Source organism: Meleagris gallopavo, chromosome 2, assembly GCF_905368555.1.
Source record: "Meleagris gallopavo chromosome 2, MGAL_WU_HG_1.1, whole genome shotgun sequence".
NCBI classification, from domain to species: Eukaryota; Metazoa; Chordata; class Aves; order Galliformes; family Phasianidae; genus Meleagris; species Meleagris gallopavo.
Genome location: NC_139405.1, coordinates 104,309,948 through 104,332,236, shown reverse-complemented (window position 1 = coordinate 104,332,236; position 22,289 = coordinate 104,309,948). Strand labels below are relative to the sequence as shown.

At 52.6% G+C, this 22,289-nt stretch overlaps 2 protein-coding genes across 4 annotated transcripts; one reads left to right on the top strand and one right to left on the bottom strand.

Annotated features, from left to right (window-relative positions):
• The first annotated feature begins 3,288 nt into the window (after positions 1–3,288).
• Positions 3,289–8,122, top strand: SCARA3 (scavenger receptor class A member 3). Of its 3 annotated transcripts, none has more exons than XM_010708048.4 (6): positions 3,289–3,676; positions 4,665–4,721; positions 4,861–4,980; positions 5,285–5,383; positions 5,667–6,710; positions 7,346–8,122. In XM_010708048.4, exons 1-6 carry the CDS (start codon positions 3,670–3,672, stop codon positions 7,783–7,785), a joined length of 1,767 nt encoding a protein of 588 aa, XP_010706350.1. In that variant the 5' UTR covers positions 3,289–3,669; the 3' UTR covers positions 7,786–8,122. The 3 variants fall into 3 exon arrangements, with proteins under 3 accessions (XP_010706350.1, XP_010706348.1, XP_085074349.1); XM_010708046.4 differs by having other exon boundaries at positions 4,662–4,721; XM_085218223.1 differs by having other exon boundaries at positions 4,595–4,721.
• Positions 8,123–10,206: 2,084 nt separating this feature from the next.
• Positions 10,207–22,055, bottom strand: CCDC25 (coiled-coil domain containing 25). Its single transcript, XM_003204568.4, has 9 exons — positions 21,903–22,055; positions 18,512–18,559; positions 17,668–17,707; positions 16,479–16,530; positions 15,553–15,628; positions 14,894–14,997; positions 13,596–13,798; positions 12,298–12,343; positions 10,207–11,116 (listed from the first exon to the last, which is right to left on the bottom strand). Exons 1-9 carry the CDS (start codon positions 22,015–22,017, stop codon positions 11,087–11,089), a joined length of 714 nt encoding a protein of 237 aa, XP_003204616.2. The 5' UTR covers positions 22,018–22,055; the 3' UTR covers positions 10,207–11,086.
• Positions 22,056–22,289: the final 234 nt, after the last annotated feature.

The window sequence follows — 22,289 nt, the reverse complement described above, 5'->3', positions numbered from 1 at the left end:
GGCCCAGTGGGTGCAGCGCTGCAGCTGCACCAGTATCCCCCCGCAGCCCCAGCGCACAGAGGGGCCGTGGTCGCAGCTGCAGCTAGCCCACATCAAGGGCCTGCCCTGCTCCTCGAAGGGCTGTTCCTCCCTGCTGGTGCTGCTGGATAAGTTCTCGAGGTGGGTGGACGCCTTCCCAATGCAGAAAGGCAACACGGAGGAGGTGGTCGAGCTGCTGCAAGCGCACGTGGCACAGCGGTCGGGGATGCCGTGCTGTGTCAGCGTGGGGCACCGCGAGCATTTCCTGCAGGAAGCGGTGCAGATGGGGCTGCAGATGGATGTGGATGTGCAATACTCACCACCCAACTGGGTGGCAGCCATCACCACCAGCCTGCAGCGGCTGGCCCAGAGCGCGGGCAAACGCTGGGCAGACAGCTTGTTGCTCATCGTGGCCGCCCTTAGGGCCACCTGTGTGCGCAGAGAGGTGCTCGGCCCCTACCAGCTCTGCTTCCATCACCCGCTGGTCCTCAGGATCAGCCCCATCGAGGGAGAGGCAGCGCCTGGCCCCACCGAGTCCCTCTTGCTCTGGCTGGCGCAGCTGCGGGAGGACAGGGCTGAGTACAAGCAGAGGGTGGAAGAGGCCATGGAGAGTGATTCTGAGTAGGGCTCAGGGGCTGCAGGATGGTACTACTCCTGTTGTAGTATCAGAGAACCATTCAGGTTGGATAATACCTCTAAGATCACCAAGTCCAACCCCAACCCATCACCACCATGCCCACTAACCATGTTCCATGCCACTGATATCCAGACCTGTGTTCTTTGCCTGAACCCATAGAGCTGGGAGGCTCCATCAACCTGTGCCACTGATATAGAATCACAGAATCATTAAGGTTGCAGAAGACCTCTAAGATCTCCAAGTTCAACCACAACCCATCCCCACTGTGCCCAATAACCGTGTCCCATGCCATTGATATCATAGAATCATAGAATGGCCTGGGTTGAAAACAACCACAATGCTCATCTAATTTCAACCCCCTGCTGTGTGCAGGGGTCGCCAACCAGCAGACCAGGCTGCCCAGAGCCACATCCAGCCTGGCCTTGAATGCCTCTGGGGATGGGGCATCCACAGCCTCCTTGGGCAACCTGTTCCAGTGCCTCACCACCCTCTGGGTGAAAAACTTCCGCCTCATATCTAAGCTAAATCTCCCCCGTATAGTTTAAAACCATTCCCCCTTGTTCTATCAATATCTGCCCTCGTAAACAGCTGTTCCCCCTCCTGTTTATACTCTCCCTTCAAGTACTGGAAGGCCACAATGAGGTCTCCACAGAGACTTCTCTTCTCCAAGCTTAACAAGCCCAGTTAATATCCATACATGTCTCTGCCCCAGTCCGTAGGATCTGTAGGCTTGGCCACCCCATTCCTTTCATATGGAGTCACAGAATCATGAAAGTTGGAAAAAACCTCCAAGATCATCAAGTCCAAACATTGGCCCATCACCATGTCCCATGGCATTGATATTCACTACCTGAAACCCATAGGTTCTGAAGGTTCAGCCACCCCATTCCTTTCCTATAAAATCCCAGAATGGATGAAGTTAGGAGAACACCTCAAAAATCACCAAGTCCAACTCCACTCCATCTCCACCATGTCCACAAGTGCCACATCTCCACATTTCTTGACTACCTCCAGGGACAGTGACCCCATCACCTCCCTATTCCAATGCCTGACCATGAAAGAAAGGGAGGAATCCACCAAATGCACAGGGCCACCGACCTCGTCTTGTCCAATGAGGGAGGCAGTTCTGGGAGCCCAGCCTGCACAGTCACCAATGGACATGGCACGGGCGAGGGAGAGGAGCAGGAAGGGATCGGCTGTGTGTGACATGGGACCAGAAGCTGCTATCTGTTCTGTTTTGCATTTTTTTTAATCTGGGGCCAGTCACTGTCATCTGCCCTATCTTGTATTTTCTTATTAAAATCTTTTCTAAATCATATCTGTGCATTCATGCTTTCTGTCCCATGAGTGTGTGGTGCAAGGAACCCCATGCATCCACTGTGTGGATTGGGCAGAAGGTGGTGGGCATCACTGGGGGCAGAGCCAGAGGGGGTCCCAGTGAAGGGACTGGACATCTTTCCCCTCCAGCCATAGGATGGCAATGGTGTGTGCCCCCAAAACCACCTCCTGTAACTGAGCTCAGTGCTGGGCAGAGGACATCCCCACAGCACCGTGTGGGGCTCATGGCCTTTAGGAAGTGGTAGTGGTTGGGCTTGGTGTGTTCACCTGTTCCCTCCTCCCCTGACCTTGAGGGAGGAAACACCAGAGAGACCTGAAAATGTTGGAGGGGCTCTAGGAGGAGAGCTGAGACCCCAAAAAGTGGGATGGGAGCATCCAGAAGCCATTCCAGAATCAGGAGGAGGGCAGGTGTTGGTGGCCTCCATGTCTCACCTGTGGCCATGCAGGGAGGATGGTGGCCATGTGAGGAGGATGGTGGCCATGCATGGAGGATGGTGGCCACATGAGAAGGAAGGTGGCTCTTCAGGAAGGTTGGTGGCCATGCGAGGAGGAAGTTGGCCGTGCAAGGAGCATGGTGGTCCTCCAGCAGGGTCTCGCCAGAGGGCAGCAGCAGCCCTGCAGAAAGCATACATAGTGAGCAGGGTCTTGGAAGCCCCTCACACTCCCCCCTGGTGCTGGGATTTCTCCTCTCACCATCCTTTTTGTTCCCTCCTTCCAAAGCTGCTGGTGATGTCTCAGTGGTCCCCAGCACTGTGGGGATGAGGCATCCTGAATGTACCCAACCCATGTGGCACCCCCACCCCTCGTCTCTGAGCCAGGACCACAGCAGCAAAGCACAGCATCCACAGCCCCAGCTAGAACCATGAGCTCAAAGCAGGACCCCAGAACCCAGAGCATAACAACTCATGTCCCTGATCCAAATGTGTGTGCCATGCCCAGCACCCCAGACCCCAAACCTCATCTCCCCATGGCCTTGACCAGGCCCCAATTCCAAACCCTTCAGCCTGACCCCATGCACCAAAATCACATCCCCAGACTAAGACCCTGTAAAGGACGAGACAAATCCCACCCCTGGACCCTAAATCCCAAACCCCAGACCCCATCTCCTCATGGCCATAATGAGGACCCCATCACCAGACAGGACCCCATCCCCATACACCAGGACCCCATTCCCAGTCCAAGACCCCATTCCCAGATCCAAAACCCCCCAGTACCACTGGGCACAGCCCCCAGAACGCATCTCCATCCACCTCCCCTGAGTTCCCCAACCTCCTCCCCACCCCATCCCTCCCCTTGGCCGGCACAGCGGCGTTCCGTGGGACATTTGGTAGTCATTAGGGCCGGAGGGAAGGAGGCAGGCGCGGGAGCAGCCTTTCTTCTCCAGCTCATATCCCGGCGCCTCACGCTTGGGTGGACGGCAGCCAAGCGCGGCTGCGCTCCCCGCACCCCGTCCCGCAGAGAGGCCATGGGTGAGCGACTGGCCCTGGGGGTGCCCCCCAGCCAATGGGGTTGCTTCTGAAGGATCCCAAAGGCTTTTGATCGGGACAAGGAAGGGCAGTGGGGTGCCCCGGCCATGCTCGGCAACACGGCAGGAGGGGACGTGAAGGGACGGCTGCGGGGATCGGGGCGGTGAGGCCCCCACTGCATCCCTGCTCTCATCCGGGTTGTTCGGGGCAATGAGAGGTGAGTGAGAGATGGAGCCATGGGGAGATGTGGGGTAAGGAGTGGGGCTAGTGGCACAGTCGTGCCCGAGTAGGGGGTCCATGCTATCATCCACAGTGATAGGAAGTGATCCCAAAGCCTTCTGAGGTGTTGTCCCACCTCTGAAGGCACCCACGGTGGGGGTTGGGAGGAGAGGGGGGGGAAAGGGCAGACCTCCTCCTCACAGCCTAGCGCTGAGCAGAAAAGCAAACATGGGACAACATTAGGCAGGAGAGATGCGGAAGGCAGAGGGAGGCCCCCCCAGCACCACCGCCCTGGGTTTCCGTGGGGGAGGCAGGGTTTATAAGCAGGGGATGCTGGAGGTGCGGCACTCCGGCCATGGGACGCGGCCCCTCGCGGCACCCTCGGTGCAGCAACCTCAGCACTGAGAGCTGGCTGTGGGGCAGGTTGGAGGGCTTGGGCAGGGGGGAGGCTGCGGAGCTGCGGGGCTGATTGTGTGCAGTCCTCAGATGGGTATCGGCAAGACGCGGGGGATCTGTGGTGCTTGCCATGCATGCTGAATGCTTGGGGGAGAGGGGGTCCTGGGCTCACTGCCCCCCACATTGTGGCCCAGCTGCCCATTGGGATGAGGCAAGGCCCTTCAGGTTGGGGGATGGCCCTGTATCCACTTTTATGCTTGCCATGCAAAACACAGGGATGGGACACCTCAGAAATGATATTTTTGGGAATGAAGAAGGCTCAGAGGTTCTGGCCAAGTCCTGCAGAACCAGAGCAGCCACCAGGCTTTGGGTGACATCCCCAGAACTGTGGTGACATCGGACTGCAGCACCTTTTGGGGAGCCACCACTTTCCTTTTGGGGCTTGGATCTGCTCCATGCTCTGTGCAAGGGTTTGGTGAATCCTTGGAAGGGATTTTCACCGAGGAAGGTGTCATTGCAGTTGGGCTCTCCCCTCAGCCCTGCTGGGGCTCTGGTGGCACCGACCTGCTCCTCATATTGCCTTTCAGCAGAGGACCTGGTGGGAGGAGAGGAGGAGGAGATGCCATCCTTCTGCTACCGAGCAAATGGTAAGGAGCGAGGCCACCTTATCCATGGGGTAGGCAGGGGCAAAGGCCTGATGCATCCCTTCGTCCATCCCTGATCCATCCCTCTTCCCTCCCTAATCCATTCTGTGGTACAACCCTGATCCATCCCTCTCCTGCTCAGGCAGGGCACGGGGTGGCTGCAGCCAGTGTCAGAAGAACCTGTCCCTGCAGACGGCTGTCAAAGTCCTCTACGTCTTCTCCGTGCTGCTCATCGTGGCCGTGACCGTGCTGGCTGCCCTGGGTGAGCACAGGCAGGGCTGGGGGCTGGCTCCTTCCCTCCTTTTCCCTTTCATGGGAAATAGTTGGGTTCCATGGAGAGGGGCTGAAGCAGCCCCAAATCTCAAGCTCCCAAAGTGACAAAGTAAAGGGACCCCATCTATGGAGATGTGTGGGGGTGAAGGAGTGTCCTTCAGGTGCTGTGTGGCTCTGGGTGTCCCGCTGACCCCACCGAGGATCAGAAAGCCTTTGGAGACATTGTGGGATTCCCAAGCCCTTTGATGTGAATGGTGATGGCTGTGCACTCACTGCCCACCTTCCCTCCACAGTCTTCAAGAAAGTCAACTCCATCTCTGGAGACATCAGCTCGGCCCAGATGTACTATGAGGAGAAGATCTTGTCCATCCAGGAGGACCTCCAGGAGTTGGGTGAGTCTGCACAGCTTCTCCCCAGCCCTGGGGCTTCAGTGTCCATCACTGGGGTCTGCGGGGATGATGTGTGGGCTGTGGGGTGGCTCCTATCGTTGGCTGTGTGGGGACAGAGTATGGGGTGGGCTACGGGGTTGTTCCCATGGTTGGCGATGCAGGGAGGGAGCATGGGTTGAATTTTGGTGTGGTTCCCATGGTTGGTGGTGTGGGGATGGGGAGTGGGGTGAGCTATGGGGTTCCATGGTTGGCAGCGCAGTGCTGAACCCCTTTGTCCTCCCTTCAGATGAGAAGAGCTCAGGCAACTGCTCCCTCTGCCTGGAGACAGGGCAGCTGGGCCAGGAGCTTGGCAAGCTGCAGGGTGAGCTGGAGGAGATCCAGAAGATGCTCTTGGTTCAGGAGGTCCTCCTCGACCGCACCTCTCGCACCCACGACACGCTCTCATCCAGCAGCAACGAGATCAGCAGCGAGGTGGCCGACTGCTCCTCCTCCACCCGACGGCTGAACGAGAGCGTGGGGCAACTGGTGGCCCAGCTGGGGGGCTGGCGGGCCATCACCTCCCAGCTTGATGGCTCACTCAAGGGCTTGGAACAGGAGCGCTTTGACGTGCGTGCCGCCATGCAGCAGCTCAACTTCACCTTGGGGCAAACCTCTGACTGGATCCAACTCATCCAGAGGAAGACGGACGAGGAGACGTTGACGCTGCAGAAGATGGTCACCGAGTGGCAGAACTACACACGGCTCTTTGCAGGACTGCGGGCCACCTCCACCGAGACGGGTGAGCTGGTCAGGAGCATCCAGGCTGGCATGGGTGCTGCAGCCCGGCAGGTGGGCCAGAACGCCGAGGGCATGCATGACCTGGTGCTGCAGGTGATGGGGCTGCAGCTGCAACTGGACAACATCTCCTCCTTCCTGGATGACCACAAGGAGAACATGAACGACCTGCGCTACCACGCCAAGTATGCGCAGAACCGCACGGCTGAGCGCTTCGAGACGCTGGAAGGCCGGATGGCCTCGCATGAGATTGAGATTGGCACCATCTTCACCAACATCAACGCCACCGACAGCCACGTGCACAGCATGCTGCGCTATCTGGATGATGTGCGTCTCTCCTGCACTTTGGGTTTCCATGCTCATGCTGAGGAGCTCTACTACCTGAACAAGTCCCTCAGCCTGGTCCAGGGCACCACAGACCTTCTGCGGGAGCGCTTTGGATTGCTCAGTGCCCGGCTTGACTTCGACATCCGCAACCTGTCCATGGTGATGGAGGAGATGAAGGTGGTGGATGTCCGGCATGGGGAGATGCTGAAGAACATCACCATCTTACGAGGTGAGGAGCATCTCAGCGTGGGTTGGGGTTGGGTCTGTTGGGTTTGGGGGCTGTGCCTGACAGGGGAAGGCAGGTTGGAGGCTGAGTCTTGGAATCATAGAGTCATGAAGGTGGGAAAATGCTTCCAGGATCATCAAGCCCAACTGTTAACCATCACCACCATGCTCACTCATAGAATCATTCCAGCTGGAGATCTCTAAGATCCCCAAGTCCAACTCCAACCCATCCCCACCATGTCCACTAAACCAATCCATGTCCCTAAATGCCACATTTCTATGTTTCTGCACTCTGCAGCTTTCCCCTTGGTGCAGGTGACCCTACTGCTGGTCCTGGTGGGGAGGGCACGGACAGCCCGGGACAAGGATGCCTGAAGCTTCCCATGGGGATTTCAGTGGCTTGGGGACATCCATCCACCTGCGTTCCCAAGCGTGGTGGCAGGGAACCACTGTTCCCAGTCCTATTCCGCAGTGCCAGGAGCACCAAATTCAGCCCTTTTGAGCACTGCTCCCTGCTGCCTTTGGCTCCAAAAGTGTAACTCCAGGAAGAAGCAATCATAGTGTCCTCAGGCCCTCTGTTACAGCTCTGTGATGCCATACCCCATGCATCACACTCACCCTTCCCTCTTCCTCCCGCAGGTGTGCCAGGCCTCCCAGGTCCCCGCGGCCTCAAGGGTGATGTTGGCATCAAGGGTCCCGCAGGAAGCAAAGGAGAGAAGGGCGACGTGGGCAGCCTGGGCTCACCAGGCCCCCCTGGCTCCCCTGGACCTCCTGGTCCTCCTGGTCCCCAGGGGGAAAGGGGTCCCCTGGGTGCAAAGGGTTTTCCTGGCCTCAAGGGCGCTAAGGGCAGCTTTGGGCAGTCTGGCTCCAGGGGACAGATGGGACCCAAGGGAGATGTGGGTCCTCCAGGGCCAGAGGGGGGACCAGGACCAACAGGACCCCCTGGTCCTCAAGGAAAACTGGGGCTCCCCGGGAACCCCGGGGCTGTGGGACAGATCGGCCCCATGGGTCCCAAAGGAGACCCTGGTTTGAGAGGCCCCCCAGGACCGCCAGGTCCCCCCGGTCCTCCTGGCCCATGATGCAGACTTGGAGCCATGCTAATGGCACTGGGATGGAAGAACTCCTTCCAGCTCTGAGAGCATCCCCTGCTCCCGCTGCCAGCCCCTGGGGACAGGGCAGGAAGGACCCTAGGGGGTCCAGATCCCCCCAGCATGATGCTTTTTGGGGTGCACGGGGCTGGTCCCTGGCTCTTGAGTGGGCTGCAGAGTCCTGGGGCTTGGGGTCCCGCCGGACGAGGACCTGTATGGGCTGGGGCACAGCTGGTTTGTGCCCTACTTCCAGCCACCTTCACCCCTCCTTCCCTGGCTGCACCAGCAATGTAATCCCGGCACAATAAATCTGTATGGGGACAAGTGATTCCTGCCTTTGGGACATTGAGATGTGGGGTACAGGAGGGCTGGGGAGGAGCCCAGATCCAAACCTGGGGGCACTGGTGTAGTACAGATGGTGGAGTGAGAAGGGAGCATCCCACAGAGCTGTCCCCAAGCAGGGGGCGCAGGCTCATGCAGATGTGCACATGCACTTGCCATCTCTAATGGAGAACCCCTCCTGGCCCCAAAGCAGGGCCCCTGGAAGATGTCCCCACATCCCAGGCTGGTGGGCAGGGTGTGGGTTGTTTTTCCCTGGCAGAGGGCAGGGAGGGGGCAGCTGGAGGCCCCAGGTACCCGAGCTGGGGCCTTGGTGCCAAGAGCAACACGGAGCTGGGGAAAACCAGCCAGCCCCACACCTAGCCTCAGCTCGGGCTCTCCCCAGCCTCGCTGTGGGGGTGCAGCATGCCCCCAGAATGCACACCTGCACACACAGCCCTGCTTCACTGCCTGCTCCTAGGAGAAATAGGCCTTTGCCAATAGCAGCTCTGACTTTGTTTTCCAGAGGTTTGTTCAGGTCACAGCTCTTCCTGTCCCTGTGCCCACCCCTGTTCCCATTCCATCCCTATCCCTGTTCCATCTCATTCTATCTCTGTCCCCATTCCTGTTCCCATCTCAACCTCCATCCCACCCCCTTCCCATCCCTATTCCCAATACCACACCTATCCCTATCCCATTCCAACCTCCATTCCCATCCTTATCCCCTCCTCCATCCCATATCATCCCATCCCATCCCAGTTTCCTATTCCCGTTCCATCCTCATCCTCATTCCTGATCTCATCCCCATCTCCATCCCAGACCATTACTGTTCCCATCCGCATTCCATCTCCTCCCCTGCCACCCTCCATAGCCCGCAGCACGGGGAGCCCCACACCCTCCCCACCAGCCCTGCCTGGAGCACAGGTCCCAGCCCACAGGGCCGTTTATTACTGTTGGCACGGCAGCTTCCTGTTTTCATCTCAGAATTAACAGCTGCAGAGCTGTGATGCTGCTGGTTAACGCAGGCAACCCAAAATCTTTTGGAAAAAGCTTCTTTCCCACCTGAGCACCCCAGGCATGAACAAGAAAGAGCCACGGCCCTGACCACCCCCGTGTGCCTCACTTTCTCCATCCGGGCATCACCCTGACACAGAAGACAGTGACACACAGCCCATGGGCAGCGATGCCCACAGGGACACTGCCCAACCCTAAACTCCCAAGGACACCAGAGCCGTTGGCGGGCACTGGTGCCAAGCACAACAGTCGACAGCTGCAGCACTGCTGGCGAGCCCTGGCCAACACCCCCATCCTGTGAATGACCCCATTGATGGCAGTGGTGGGGCGGCTGCACAGGGATGGGTGGGGGACAAACACCCACGTCCCCCCCAGCACCTCGCACTCTGCCCGGCCCCGTTATTCATTGGAACTTGTAGCAGGGTGTGGTTTCTTTTTTCCCCTGCTGTATTAAATCCATTTGGATTAACTGTAATACTCTGGTTAACATTTCAGTTACAGTAACAATAAACTCCTCTCTGTGTGGGTCCAAGGGCTCTTCCCTTCTGCTCTTCCCATCAAACTCAGCCCTGTGCTGGGACATGTCCTGGAGAGACACACAGCTGGAGGATGCTCCTGCCCTAACCAGACTGAAAGGCAATCCCAAAACCATGCCCCGGGACCCCACCAACCTTCTCACAGCCTATAACAAACAGCTCAGGCACTTTTCCAAAGCGTGGAGCTGTTTGGGAGGAGACATCCGCCTCCTACAGCCATCACGGGATGGGATGCAGGATGGAGCGGGGGCTGTGACCCAGCCCAGGAGCAGCTGAGCTCTGTTGGCTGCTGCCAGCAGGCCCGCAGAGCATTTCTTCTCATCCTGGTGTAGAATGAAAGGAAAGATAAACAGAGCTGGGAGGGACAGAAAACATCCCTCAAGCAGCCTGGGAAAGTCAGGCAGCAGCTCTGAGGGGAGAACACCAAGCGGCAGGGCCCAGCTCTGGGTGAAAGGCTGCATACATAGCCCCCACCCTAGAAACTCCCTCAAGCAAATTCACCACCCACAGTTCCACTCTCCCATTCCCCTCACCCACCAGCACGTTTTACCAGCCCGGTATGAATTTAATCATAACATATATACATGTGCTGCAACAATTATTGTGATAGCTTCGTACAGACTTATCCACAAAACCTTACAGAGAGCTCTGAACAGGACAGGCTGCATAAAACCCTTCTCTGTCAGCTTTTCTCTGAAGAGAAGGTTCCCAAGAAACAGCCCAGAAACAAAGTGTAATTCAAAAGAATGACACCGTGGGGCTGTTCTCACCCTGTGCTGAAGGCAGGTATCACAGCCCACACTGACATGCTTATGTAGGTTGCACCATCAGCTGGAAGCCTTCACCAGCTGCAGCTCTGTGGTTAACAAGTGGCAAGCAACTGCCACACTTACTGCCAGGTGGGTCTGCAAAGCAGCTGCGAGCTTGTCAAAATGGGAAACTCCACATTTTGGGGGAATTCTCCTTGCTTTGCTGCCTTTCACCACCACAGAGATAAGAGCTGTGCAGCCAGCAGCGTGGCTTCGGGGCTCATCAGCGATGCCAAATTAATGGCATCTCTTTCAGAAGCACGAAGCTGCCAGGACAGCAGTGAGACAGCACAAATTCTTTCAATCTCATTCAATTAAAAGCTACAGCAACTCTTTTCTAGAATAAATATCATCGTCTTTGTAGAACTGAAACTCAATTTTGCTTCCTTACACCTACGTCCCTGAAAAAAAGAGATGTATGTGCAGACACAGAGATCTCCTCCATCCAGAAGTTGTCCATGGCTCAGGGTTGGTCGGGACACCAGGAGAATCTACCAGCTTCTGAAGAAATGGAGTCAGAGTTCACTTATTTGGTTTGATTTTTTGGCATTCTTAGCAACGGTGACATTAAGACATCCCAAACCACCTCGGATTGAGAAAGGAGAGCGACTTTATTTACATAAAGTCATCGGAATCGTTGCCATCCTGTGGGAAGAAAGACACATTAGGATCATTGCAAAGTGGAAAATGGTGAAATGGTGTATTCAGCAGGATTTCACCATTGCCATTTATTCTGGCTTCCTGCCATCCCAGTAAAAACATCCTAGAGCAGCTCTGGAACGGGAGCAGAACCAAGAGAAGCTCTGCATTGTGAAATATCCGCTGCTCTTTGCTGTCCCTGAAGCTGCAGCTCATCTGCTGTGATCCGAGAGGAACCAGAGATGGGGCTTTCAGAAGCAGCCTCATGGGTCATCCCATTTCATGACCCAGCAGAAGGAAAGCAGCCTGGCACTAAGCAGGGCTCAGAAGCTGAGAGGAGGAGACCCCTGGTGCTGCATTTCCATCACTCCTCTCCCTAGCAGTGCGTCAGGAGGCACTCACATTTCAACACTTAATTCTCAGAGGGGATGTGCATGCTGGCCAAGAGGAAAATGAAGAGCTCATGAAAACCACAAGCTCCTTTAACAGTTTACAAAAGGCACATTTTCAACTGAGGGTCACTGAGACGAGGTCCAAGATCTTCTTGCCCAAGACTTCACCAAGGGGAAGCTGTACACAAGCCAGACCTCAGGCAAAGCACAGACACACCCAGTGCACGTCAGGACCTCTTCTCAACTTCAGCCCCAAGCCCTCCTGTGACCCACCTCCTCATTTCCCCCCTGTGCTCCTCCCAGTTGTTTACTTCTCTGTAAGAAAATCACTTCAAGCTTCCTCTCTGCCCCTCAGAACCTATACTCATCCCTGCCTGAACTATCATCCTTCATACATTGTGCATTTTCTGCTTCCCTTGAAAAAGCAAGATGGCAGCTGAAAGTAATCTCTGCTACCTTCAGGATGACCCTTCTGCTCCCAGGCAAGGACAGTCAAAGCCTGGAGCCCCACTTATAGCTTTCCCTGCTCCTTCACTCAGGTGGAAATGGACTGAGAAGGCTCTGTACACATCACCAGCAGCACAAACTCCACATGGGAGACATCCAAGCATTAGGGCCTTCTCTGAAAGCCAAGGAAAGTGGCAGTGTCCTTCAATGAGAAGGGGCAAAGGGAGATGTGCACTGTCATGTAGGAGTCACTAAAACCAGACTGCAATGCAGAGCTGGACTGTCACAATCCTGCATTGAATTTCAGCTGCCTCTGAATAGTATCTGTGGGCATCACTCAGCTCTCACCTGATTGGAGGACATATTCTCGGCCTTCATTAACGATGAGTAACTCCTGAAAGGGAAATGACATCATCTTACAAGATATGTTTTCAAAAGCCACCAACACAGAGGCATTTTGATAAAATAGGATCAAGTACCAAAAAAACCAATTCCTTTCTGAACTCAGGGTTATCCCAAGGAGGTTGTGGATGTCCCATCTCTGGAGGCACTCAAGGCCAGGCTGGATGTGGTTCTAGGCAGCCTGGTCTGGTAGTTGGCAACTCTGCACATAGCAGGGGCTTGAAACTAGATGAGCATTGTGGTTCTTTTCAATCCATGCCATTCTTTGATTCTGTGATCTAGTTTCCAGTTATCTTACACTCTTTAGCTATTTAAAACAACTGAAGAAAGCACAGGTGCTAGGCAGACTCATCTCAACAGCCTCTACAGCTTTGTTCAGAAGCTACCAGCTAGACAGCACCAGGAGGCAGAAAATCCTTCATTCTGGGAGATGAAGGGGCAGCTCTGGAGCAAGGCTTATCAGGAAGGCAGAGCCTTTCCTCAACAGCACAGATGTGCCTCCTGGTGCTGATGTTGTTTTTCCAAAGCTCTCATTATGATCTTTACACATGTTGAGTCCTTGAGTTTTTCAAATTCCAGTCTCACTATCATTCACATATAAATACAACTTGCTACAATAAAGTATCTTGTGCTTTAAAGTAGGCCTTTGGCCAGCTGGCACGTCCAGGTCTGTATGGGGCAGGCAGGAGGGAGGAATGAGCTCCCCCATGCTGCTGCAGGTTTGGTAGCTGGATGACAGAAAGGTCAATATGACATTTTAAAGCACCGTTCCTCTTTTGGTGTTCAAAGGAGCATGCAATTGCCTACAGAGGAAAACTGAGGAATCACACGTTTCATTAACAACGGTGGTGCAACAGGAAGCTGAAGAACTCTGCCTGTAGCTCAGTGCTCTCCAAGACTCACACAAAGCTGAAAGCTGGAACCCAATAGATTGCTCCCATCCCATAGAGACAAGTGGCTCACCCAATTTCTCCCAAGTCAGGGACAGATTTCAAAAGACACCGTCCTTTCTTTTCACAATGGTTTAACATCCAGGTTTATTTTAGGAAAAAAAGGGGGAAATGCATTTATTGTAAAGACAAAGGGAATCATTGGGCCATGCAGACATCTATGCAAGAGCAGGTCAGCTGAACACTGAGTAATGCTGCGCCAACCATTACACAGAAATTGCTGACCCATAACTCTCCCCTAGTGCTGATGAAAACCACAGAAGCTCAACATTGGCACTGCAATTTACGACTTACCTAAGTTCTTCCAGCTCTTTCTTCTTCTTCATCTCTTCCTTTTCCTTCCGCTTCATCTCCTGGATTTGGGCTTTCTTCTCATTCCTCTCCTCTCTGTCACGGGCCTCCTTTTCAGCAGCCAGGTCTGGGAAACGTTCCACTTTTGTCTTCTCTAATCGGTTCAGTATCTCATTCACCTTCTTCTCCACCGTCAGCATTTTCACCTTTGGAGTGCAAAGAACTATGATCCTTATAAAAAAAATACTTTTATTTTGGCACTTTGTCTATGGAAAGAAAATGCCCTATTTCTACTTTACAAGTGGCTGAATCCTACAAAAAAACAGATGCGAAGGGAAATCACAGCCACCTTGTCCTATTCAATGTGTTGTGTAACAGCACTAGAAGGCCCACAGCTAACAAGCACAAGCACTGCTGAGTCCATAAGCGTGTCTAATTTGTTTTCTTGGCATATGCCTTAACAAAGAAGCCAAAAGAAAAACAAAACCAAAAAAACCTGTCTCTGCTGATTCCTGAGGAGGTGTCAGCAGGTCTCCACCAACCGTTTGGGGAAGGGAAACTCACATGTTGCTAATTCTGTAGTTTTCAGTGTTTTCTGCATTTCCTGCCCTGGTATGGACCTGTTTTAGTCAAACAACTGCATCTCTAGAGAGTTTTCTATCCCAGCAGCCAAGCTGCATACCCACAGTTCATGCTTAACATCACCTGGGAACACAGCTCAGAGCTGGGAACAGCTCAGTGTGCTGGACTGACCCCACAGCAAAGCTAAGAAGCTCTGCCTTATAACAGGTTTAACAAATTCAGAGTAGCACTGTGGTGAAACATTGTCCAAAGCAGAGACAGCAAAGTCATCACAGCAATGGAGGTCTCAGAGATGCCCCTGAGCCCTCCACTGCACCGCAAGCTCATCTGGGCCCTTCCAGCCATCTGATCACATTGGTGTTTGTAAGCTGATCCAAACTGACTGCTCGTACAGAGATGATTGCAGTGCAGATAAATTCAAGCTAATAGAACAGACATGTGATAGCATTCAGGTTTAGCAGAGACCAATCAGCTACACTGCACTGCTTTTTGCAAACATCCCATACAGGCTACACTCTGCCACAGGGTAACATCGAGCATGCATTCCCAGCTGATGGCAAGGTAAGCCTAAACATGCCCCAAGGATCTCTCTCAAGCTTCAGGAATTAGATGATTCCCTTCCTTTAGGGTAAATGCTGAAGATAACCCATCCAGCTGCTAACTGGAAATGTGATGGTCTGTCACCAGGTGACTCTTGCTGGCTTGCAGCAAACACTTACATCCTTCTGCCTATGAAACCCAATCTGCCCCACATCCATGTCTGCAGTCTTCTTCAGGTTGGTCCATGGTGTGTACACCACGTTGACGTTGTTCATCTTGCAACCTGGGGAGCAGAGGAGAAAGGATGGAAGCATTTCTATTCTCTCCCAGCTGAAAGACTTCTGTGCAAATGCAAACTCCGACAGTTATTCTTGTCACCAGCATTACTAACGAGGCAAGAAAGAAGAAAAAGGAGAACTCCTTCCAGTGTTACAGTGAAACAAAAACCACCACAACATCAATTTCTGCAGTAACACGAGCGCTGCAAGCAGTGCTAACCAACTCCAGATGGAAGCTGTCTTTGCCAGAAGAGCGACTGCTATGGAAGGGGGCCCCAAGGTGGTGTGAGGGAAGAGCCTGCAAGGACTCTCTGGCTCAGGCAGCAGCATGGAGGCACAAACAGGAATTTCAGAGATTTAAAACTCCTCCTTCTGAAAGCCTAACAAGCAGCCTCGGCAGCTGTAAGTGACATCTGCTTCCCATAAGACCAGCAGGCACTGACTTAACAGAGAACAGAGCAGCAGCTTTCACAGATGCCTTGTTCACACACATGCTCGTGTGGAGCAGAAACACCCACAACAAACACCTTGCTCCCACCCCCAATGGGAAGCAGACCCACCTTGGATGCTGTTAGCCTTCACCAGGTGGGCACAGTCTATCAGAACTTCTTTAGGAATGTCATCCACTGTCTGCCCCTGTGACAGAGCACACAACATCAGCCGTGCAAGTGAGAAGGGGCTGGAGGGACTGAGGAGCACACAAAAGAGCACACCACAGCCAGGAGCAGGACACGATGCCCTGCAAACACTCCCAACACCTCCTCCTCTTGACATTTTACCAGATCTTTCACAGCATTTGTAAGGAGAGAAACAAGTGATGTGCACTCTGGTTTTCTCCTTCAGACACATACCCAATGCCAGGTCAGAAACCATTTGTTCTGCTGGGCCACATGAAGCTTCCCTCTAATTCCACCATTATTTGGTGATGGAAGCTGTAATTCAGCTTCCTCACAGAGATGGATATTTGCAGAAGGCTGCGGGGTGACCTCATTGCAGCCTTTCAGTACCTAAAGGGAGCCTACAAACAGCAGGGGAATCAACTCTTTGAAAGGGTAGATAACTGCAGGACAAGGGGAAATGGTTTGAAGTTAAGGAAGAGAAGATTCAGGTTGGATGTCAGGGGGAAGTTCTTTACTAGGAGAGTGGTGAGGTGCTGGAACAGCTGCCCAGAGAGGCTGTGGATGCCCCGTCCATCCCTAGAGGTGCTCAAGGCCAGGTTGGATGGGGCCCTGGGCAGCCTGGGCTGATATTAAATGGGGAGATTGGTGGCCCTGCCTGTGGCAGGGGAGTTGGAGCTTCACGATCCTTGAGGTCCCTTCCAACCCAGACCATTCTGTGATTCTGCACCCTTAAGGAGCCTGTGAACTTCAGTGTTCATGTGAGTTCAGCTGGTCTCACCCACAGGGCCCACTGCAGGCTGGGACTGCATAGTAGTATACAGGTGAATGCCATTTAGGGCTTTTTTAAGGACACATCACAGGTTTACCTTGTGCAACCGAAGATACACATGTGCAGAAGAGAGCTTATCCACATGAAACCTACAGAATAAATAAAAAAAAAAATAAAAATCACACGTTTAGCAGGAGGTAAGAGATGGCAGTCATCTGTTCTGAAAAAAGATTACCTCCTAACTATTGATAGAGCAGCTTCTCCGTGGACAAGTCTACAAAAATGTTCAGGATGCACGTGTGCAAACAAGATGGATTCATTTGAGTGCTTTTATCACAGCCACATATTTTTCTCTTAATTGAAGGGTTAGTGCCCCCCTTTAGATCCTGAGAGAGCCCCAGCTCTTTCAGTCTGTCCATCTCATACGTGAGATGTTCCTTGCCCCGGATAACTTTTGTGGCCCTCCTCTGGACACACTCCAACAGATCCGTGTCTCTCCTGACCACACATGTGATGCTGCTACACCAACGTGTTACTCAATCAAAGCAAAATCTTTTTTGCCACTTAGTTTACTGCTGACAACGTACAGAGCTTGTCGGCTACCGTGCTGTCAGTACAGGGGTCAGGCACAAGCAGGGGTCTGAATCAGCCAGCAGAGACGCCACCCACTGCTGCTGCCAGGATTGGGAACTCCCCTGATTTTGCTTTTCTTTTCTGATGAGATCTTGTGAGCCAAAACCAACCCATGTGAGATGGAGTGCTTCCTCTCGCCAGCCTGACCGCAGCCCTGTGGGTGTGCTGAAAGCTGACGCAGCTTTTAGTTGAGAGGAATAAAAATGTCAAAAGTCTCCTGCTCACAGACTCAAACTCCACGGCTGCTGTACAGGATAGGACAGCAGAAATCCACAGTGTACACAGGGGCGACACTAAGCACGTGCAGAGGAAAAGATACTTGGGAAGAAGATAACATTCTGTAGGTACAGCATTCACTGTGGCTCAGGAAGCTTCTGGCTGCATTCCCCAAACCCCCAGAAACCCCACCCCAGGAGTCAATGGACAAAGCAGGGGAGATGTAGGAAAATGAATTCAAAACAGCATCTGAGCATCTGCACCTGGAGCTGCTAAAATCCATCTCCACCTCGGGAATGCATTTAAACTGCTCAGTGGTTTGGGAGAAAGCGGACTTTGCAGTGCCTGTGGCAGCACGAGGGCTGGGATTTGGATTGCAGCAGCACCAAGAGAGGCAGTGTGCTTTATGAAGGTGTGCACAGAGCTGCAGGACTTACCAGATATCTTCAGGCCAGCCATACTTTATTAGATCTTCATCTGCAAGAAGAAAAATGGCAATGAGCAAAGCACAGGACCTCATCACCAACAAATCACACTGCTTGCAGAGACCTGATCAGAGCAGAAATCAATCTCTATTGATCAGTCAGAGCAGGGGATCAAGCAGAAGCAGAGAGGGTTTAGTACTGCACCCAGCTGCATGCAGCTATGCCAGGAATCAGTATGCTAAGAACACACAGTGTGGGTGAGAGGTGAGACTGAGGATCCCCAATTTCCATCTCTTCCTCTCCTTCTGTCACACGTGGACAGTTTTACGTGAAAATTTGTTTCTCCAAATATCAGCCTAAAAAGAAGACTTTCAGGCAGAGAGACAGCCAAGCACTTTGCATGTTGTGCACTGTGGCTTCACATTGCCTCCTGATGTGGAAACAGGAGATGCAGCAGAAGCAGAACCTTCACCTTGAGGGGAAGGACAGACACAGGGAGCCTCTGGGCTACCAATGTTCAGTGGGGAGAGGAAAAATATACAGGAAGCAGGGAAGGGGGAGGCTGACTTGAAGGAAGTCATCAGACACGATCTGAAAAGGCCGTCTCGGCTTATTTTTTTCAGCTAGTTTGGTTTTCAGTTGTTTTGAAGCCAGTCATTGCATCTAAAGTTTACCCATCCAAGCTAAAAGCAGCACAGTGGATTTCAGAGGAGTAACTCAGAATGATTTGCACGGTTTCAAGTACACCAAATTAACAAATGAAGAGACATCCTTTCAAAATAACCTTGGGCACCCACAGGCCTAACCCCAGGCAAGCTGCCCCATCCATCAGCATACATACTTTCAGCATACTTACTTTCATACTTGTCTTTTCCCATGTAAATGGTGTAAACGGTCGGAACAACTGAGGAAGAGAAAGAGGAAAATAAATCAAAAGGGCTTTGGACAAACCGTGCAAGGACTGAGCCATGCATTGGCTCTGGCTAAAGAAATTACACTGAGAATTGTTTCATGCATCCCATTTCCCTCCTGCAGGCTGCAGGACTGTTTTGCAGCTCCTCCAGACCTCATCATATACACTTCAGAGATCTTTGGGGGCTCTTTCCAGCAGTTTCCATTGAAGATTATCCAGCATAGAACAGCTGTCGGGCAAAACACCCTCAGCACCCATGTGGTTTGGATTATCCAATTACACAGATACAATCTGTCCAATTAAGCACACAGGCTCTGAACCAGGAATGCCAACGCTGTGTTTACAGTCTGCTGTTAACTCTCTGTGTGGTCAAGCAAAACAAACTCACTTCCTCAAAGCAGCAGCACAATGCTCACCTCCCTGGGGGAGCTGAGAGGATTAAGATCTGCCAGACAACTGAAAGCTAGCCAAACACCAGCCAGGGACTCGTTTGTCCTATCTGCATCCCTTCAGGGCACTTTGAGCAATGTTGTTCTCTTCTTCAGGGCTCATTCCATAATGCAGGAAAGGCATTTCCAGTTCTGGCAAACCTGGATCGACAGCCAGCACAGCAGAGAGATGGAGGCTGCAGTAAGAGGGTGCCACAGCCAAGGAAGTCCTGCTGCAGCCTGCTTAAAAAATGCTCTGGTATTGTACAGGCAGCAGGAAAATCCCAATGCCATGGTGACAGAAACCTATCTACCAGTGTCACAGTTCTAGCTTCTGCACTGAAATTTGGCTTCCACCAATAAGGACCTACTTCAACATCAAGGACTGCTGAGAGCAGACTGTCAGCTTCATGCCACTGCAATGCTTTTCAAAGGAAACCTATTGCTATTTAAGTAACGTTTGGTTACTTAATGTTTGGTAATAAGGCAACAGGAAATAGAATCATTTCATATATTTGCATTTCCATACTGGTGAGAGTTAAAGATTGAAAAAAAATCTACCTTGAACACACAGGAAGAGGAGTGCAGAGAATGAGAGATCATCATGAACACAGACACTGCACAGAAACATAAAATTATATGCTCAGATATGAAGTGATTTCATGAAAATGAAGCCCATGCTGAAAAGAGTGGGAGAGCACTACCTTAACCTTAGCAGGTCAATGCTTTCAGCCCATATCATTTAGAAACACAGAATCAATTGAATTGGAAGCGACCTTTAAAGGACATTTCATCCAACCCTTCTGCAATGAAATGGGGCATCTACAGCTCAGTAGGGTGCTTAGAGCCCTGTCCAGCATGACCACGAGTGTCCTCAAGAATGAGGCATCCACCTCTGAGCAATCCATTTCAGTGCTTCACTACCTTTACTGTAAGAAAAAAAACAAAAAACAACCAACAACAAAACATTTTCCTTATATCCAGGCTATATCTCCCCTCTTTTAGTAGAAATTATTTCCCCCTGTCCTATCACAACAGACCCTGCCAAAGAGTTTGCCTCCTTCCTTCTTACAGCTCTCCTTTAGATACTGACAGGCCTCACTCAGGTCATCCCACAGCCTTCTCCAGGCTGCACAACCCCAGCTCTCTCAGCCTGTCCTCATAGGAGAGCTGTTCCATCCCTGGGATTGTTCTTGTGGCCCTCCTCTGGATGCACTCCAACAGCTCCATGTCTCTCCTGTACTGAGGACTCCCAGCACTCCAGGTGAGGTCACACAGCACAGAGTAGAAGGGCAGGATCACCTCCCTGATCCTGCTGGCCACGCTGCTTTTGGTGTAGTTGGCTTTCTGAGCTGCGAAGGCAATTAAACTCAGTGTATACATCAATAATAGTGCAACACAGCTTAAACAAACTACAGTGGCATTCTCACTGTGTCCTCTTCTATGACTAAAACACATCAGAAATCTTCTAAACTCAATACAGGAGATGGTTTACACCATCAGCAGGTTTAACTGTGCTGCACTACGGCAGCTCTGCCACTCCCAGTGCCACCCAAAGCTGCTGTGCCCTCTGCCCATTAAACCATGTCCCCAAGTGCCACATCCCCATGGTTCTGGAACACCTCCAGGGATGGTGACTCCACCACCTCCCTGGGCAGCTGTGCCACTGCATCTCCACTCTTTCTGAGCAGATTTTTTTCCCCATATCTAACCTGAACCTCTCCAGGTTACACCTGGGGCTACAATCTCTTGCCCTACTAATGGGATCCTGGAAGCAGATTGATGGGAGGGCTGTTGGCAGCACTGCTGAGCATTGCCTGAGGGAAATGGCATTCCTGAGCTTCTCTAGAAGGAAGTTCATCTCCAGAACTGAGGCAGATAATGCTATAAGAACAGAATCACAGAATCACCAAAGTTGAAAAAGACCTTCAAGATCATCCAGTCCAACCATCCACCTATCACCAACAGTTCTCACTAAACCATATTCCTCAACACAAAATCCAGATGCTCCTTGAACACCTTCAGGGTCGGTGACTCCACCACCTCCCTGGGCAGCCCATTCCAGTGGCTGACCACTCTTTCAGAAAAGTAATATTTCCTAACGTCCAGCCTAAATCTCTCCTGGAGCAGCTTGAAGCCATTCCCTCTAGTTCTATCACCAGTTACACAAGAGAAGAGGCCAATCCCCAGCTCACTACAACCTTCAGGTAGTTATACAGAGCAATAATGTCTCCCCTGAGCCTCTTCTTCTCCAGACTGAACAATCCCAGCTCCTTCAGCCGCTCCTCATAAGGCCTGTGCTCCAGACCCCTCACCAGCTTTGTCGCCCTTCTTTGAACCCACTTCAGGGCCTCAACGTCTTGCTTGCAGCGAGGGGCCAAAAAGTGGACACAGTACTCGAGGTGTGGACTCACCAGAGCTGAGTACAAGGGGACAATCACTCCCCGTTTTCTGCTGGCAACACAATTGCTGATGCAAGCCAGGATGCCATTGGCCTTCCTCGGCACACCGCTGGCTCACGTGCAGCCGAGCATCAATCAATACCCCCAGGTCCATTTCCTCTACACACTCTTCCAGCCACTCTGCCCCAAGCCTGTAAACTTATAGGGATGCAGTAAAAACCACACATGGACAACACATTGTGGTTATACATTGCTGAAAGGATCCGGGGCACACGCAAAAAATGAACCTTTTAGTGCTTAAAAAAAAAACAAAAAAAACCATTTCAGTACTTAGGAGGGGAAACTTCGGTCAGATATGAGGAAGAAACACCACACGCTGAGGCCTCCATGGGGAACACCACAGTGAAGAAGGCCGAGGAGCCCCACTGCCGTGCAGGGAACGCGCCGTTCCCACAGTGACCCGCAAGGAGAGGCCTGAAACCACCCCTCCCAGCGCGGACTCACCGCTGGAGGTGAAGTAGAACACCATAGCGGCGGCGCGGCCCACCCCGACCCGCCCGGGCTTCTCACGGTACCGCTGCCCGCTCCTGGCTAGAGACCGGAAGGGAGCAGTGCGCATGCGCACCAAGAGCCGCGCATGCGTTAAACGTAATAAACATGAGCCGAGTCTCCCGGATGTGAAAGGAGGGGCCGTTATACACATGCGTAGACGCTCAACACGTGATTGGGCGAGATTATTGGCATACGCTGGTCGCCGCAGCAGTGCCGGCACGTCGCTTCGCGCATAGGCAGGTCTTTCCCGCGGCTCTGTACGAAGTGTGCGTTCGCGGAGCGTTTTCTCTCTGTCTGAGGAGAGGACTCGGAGCTCGAACCGGAGCGTTTTGTTTTGCT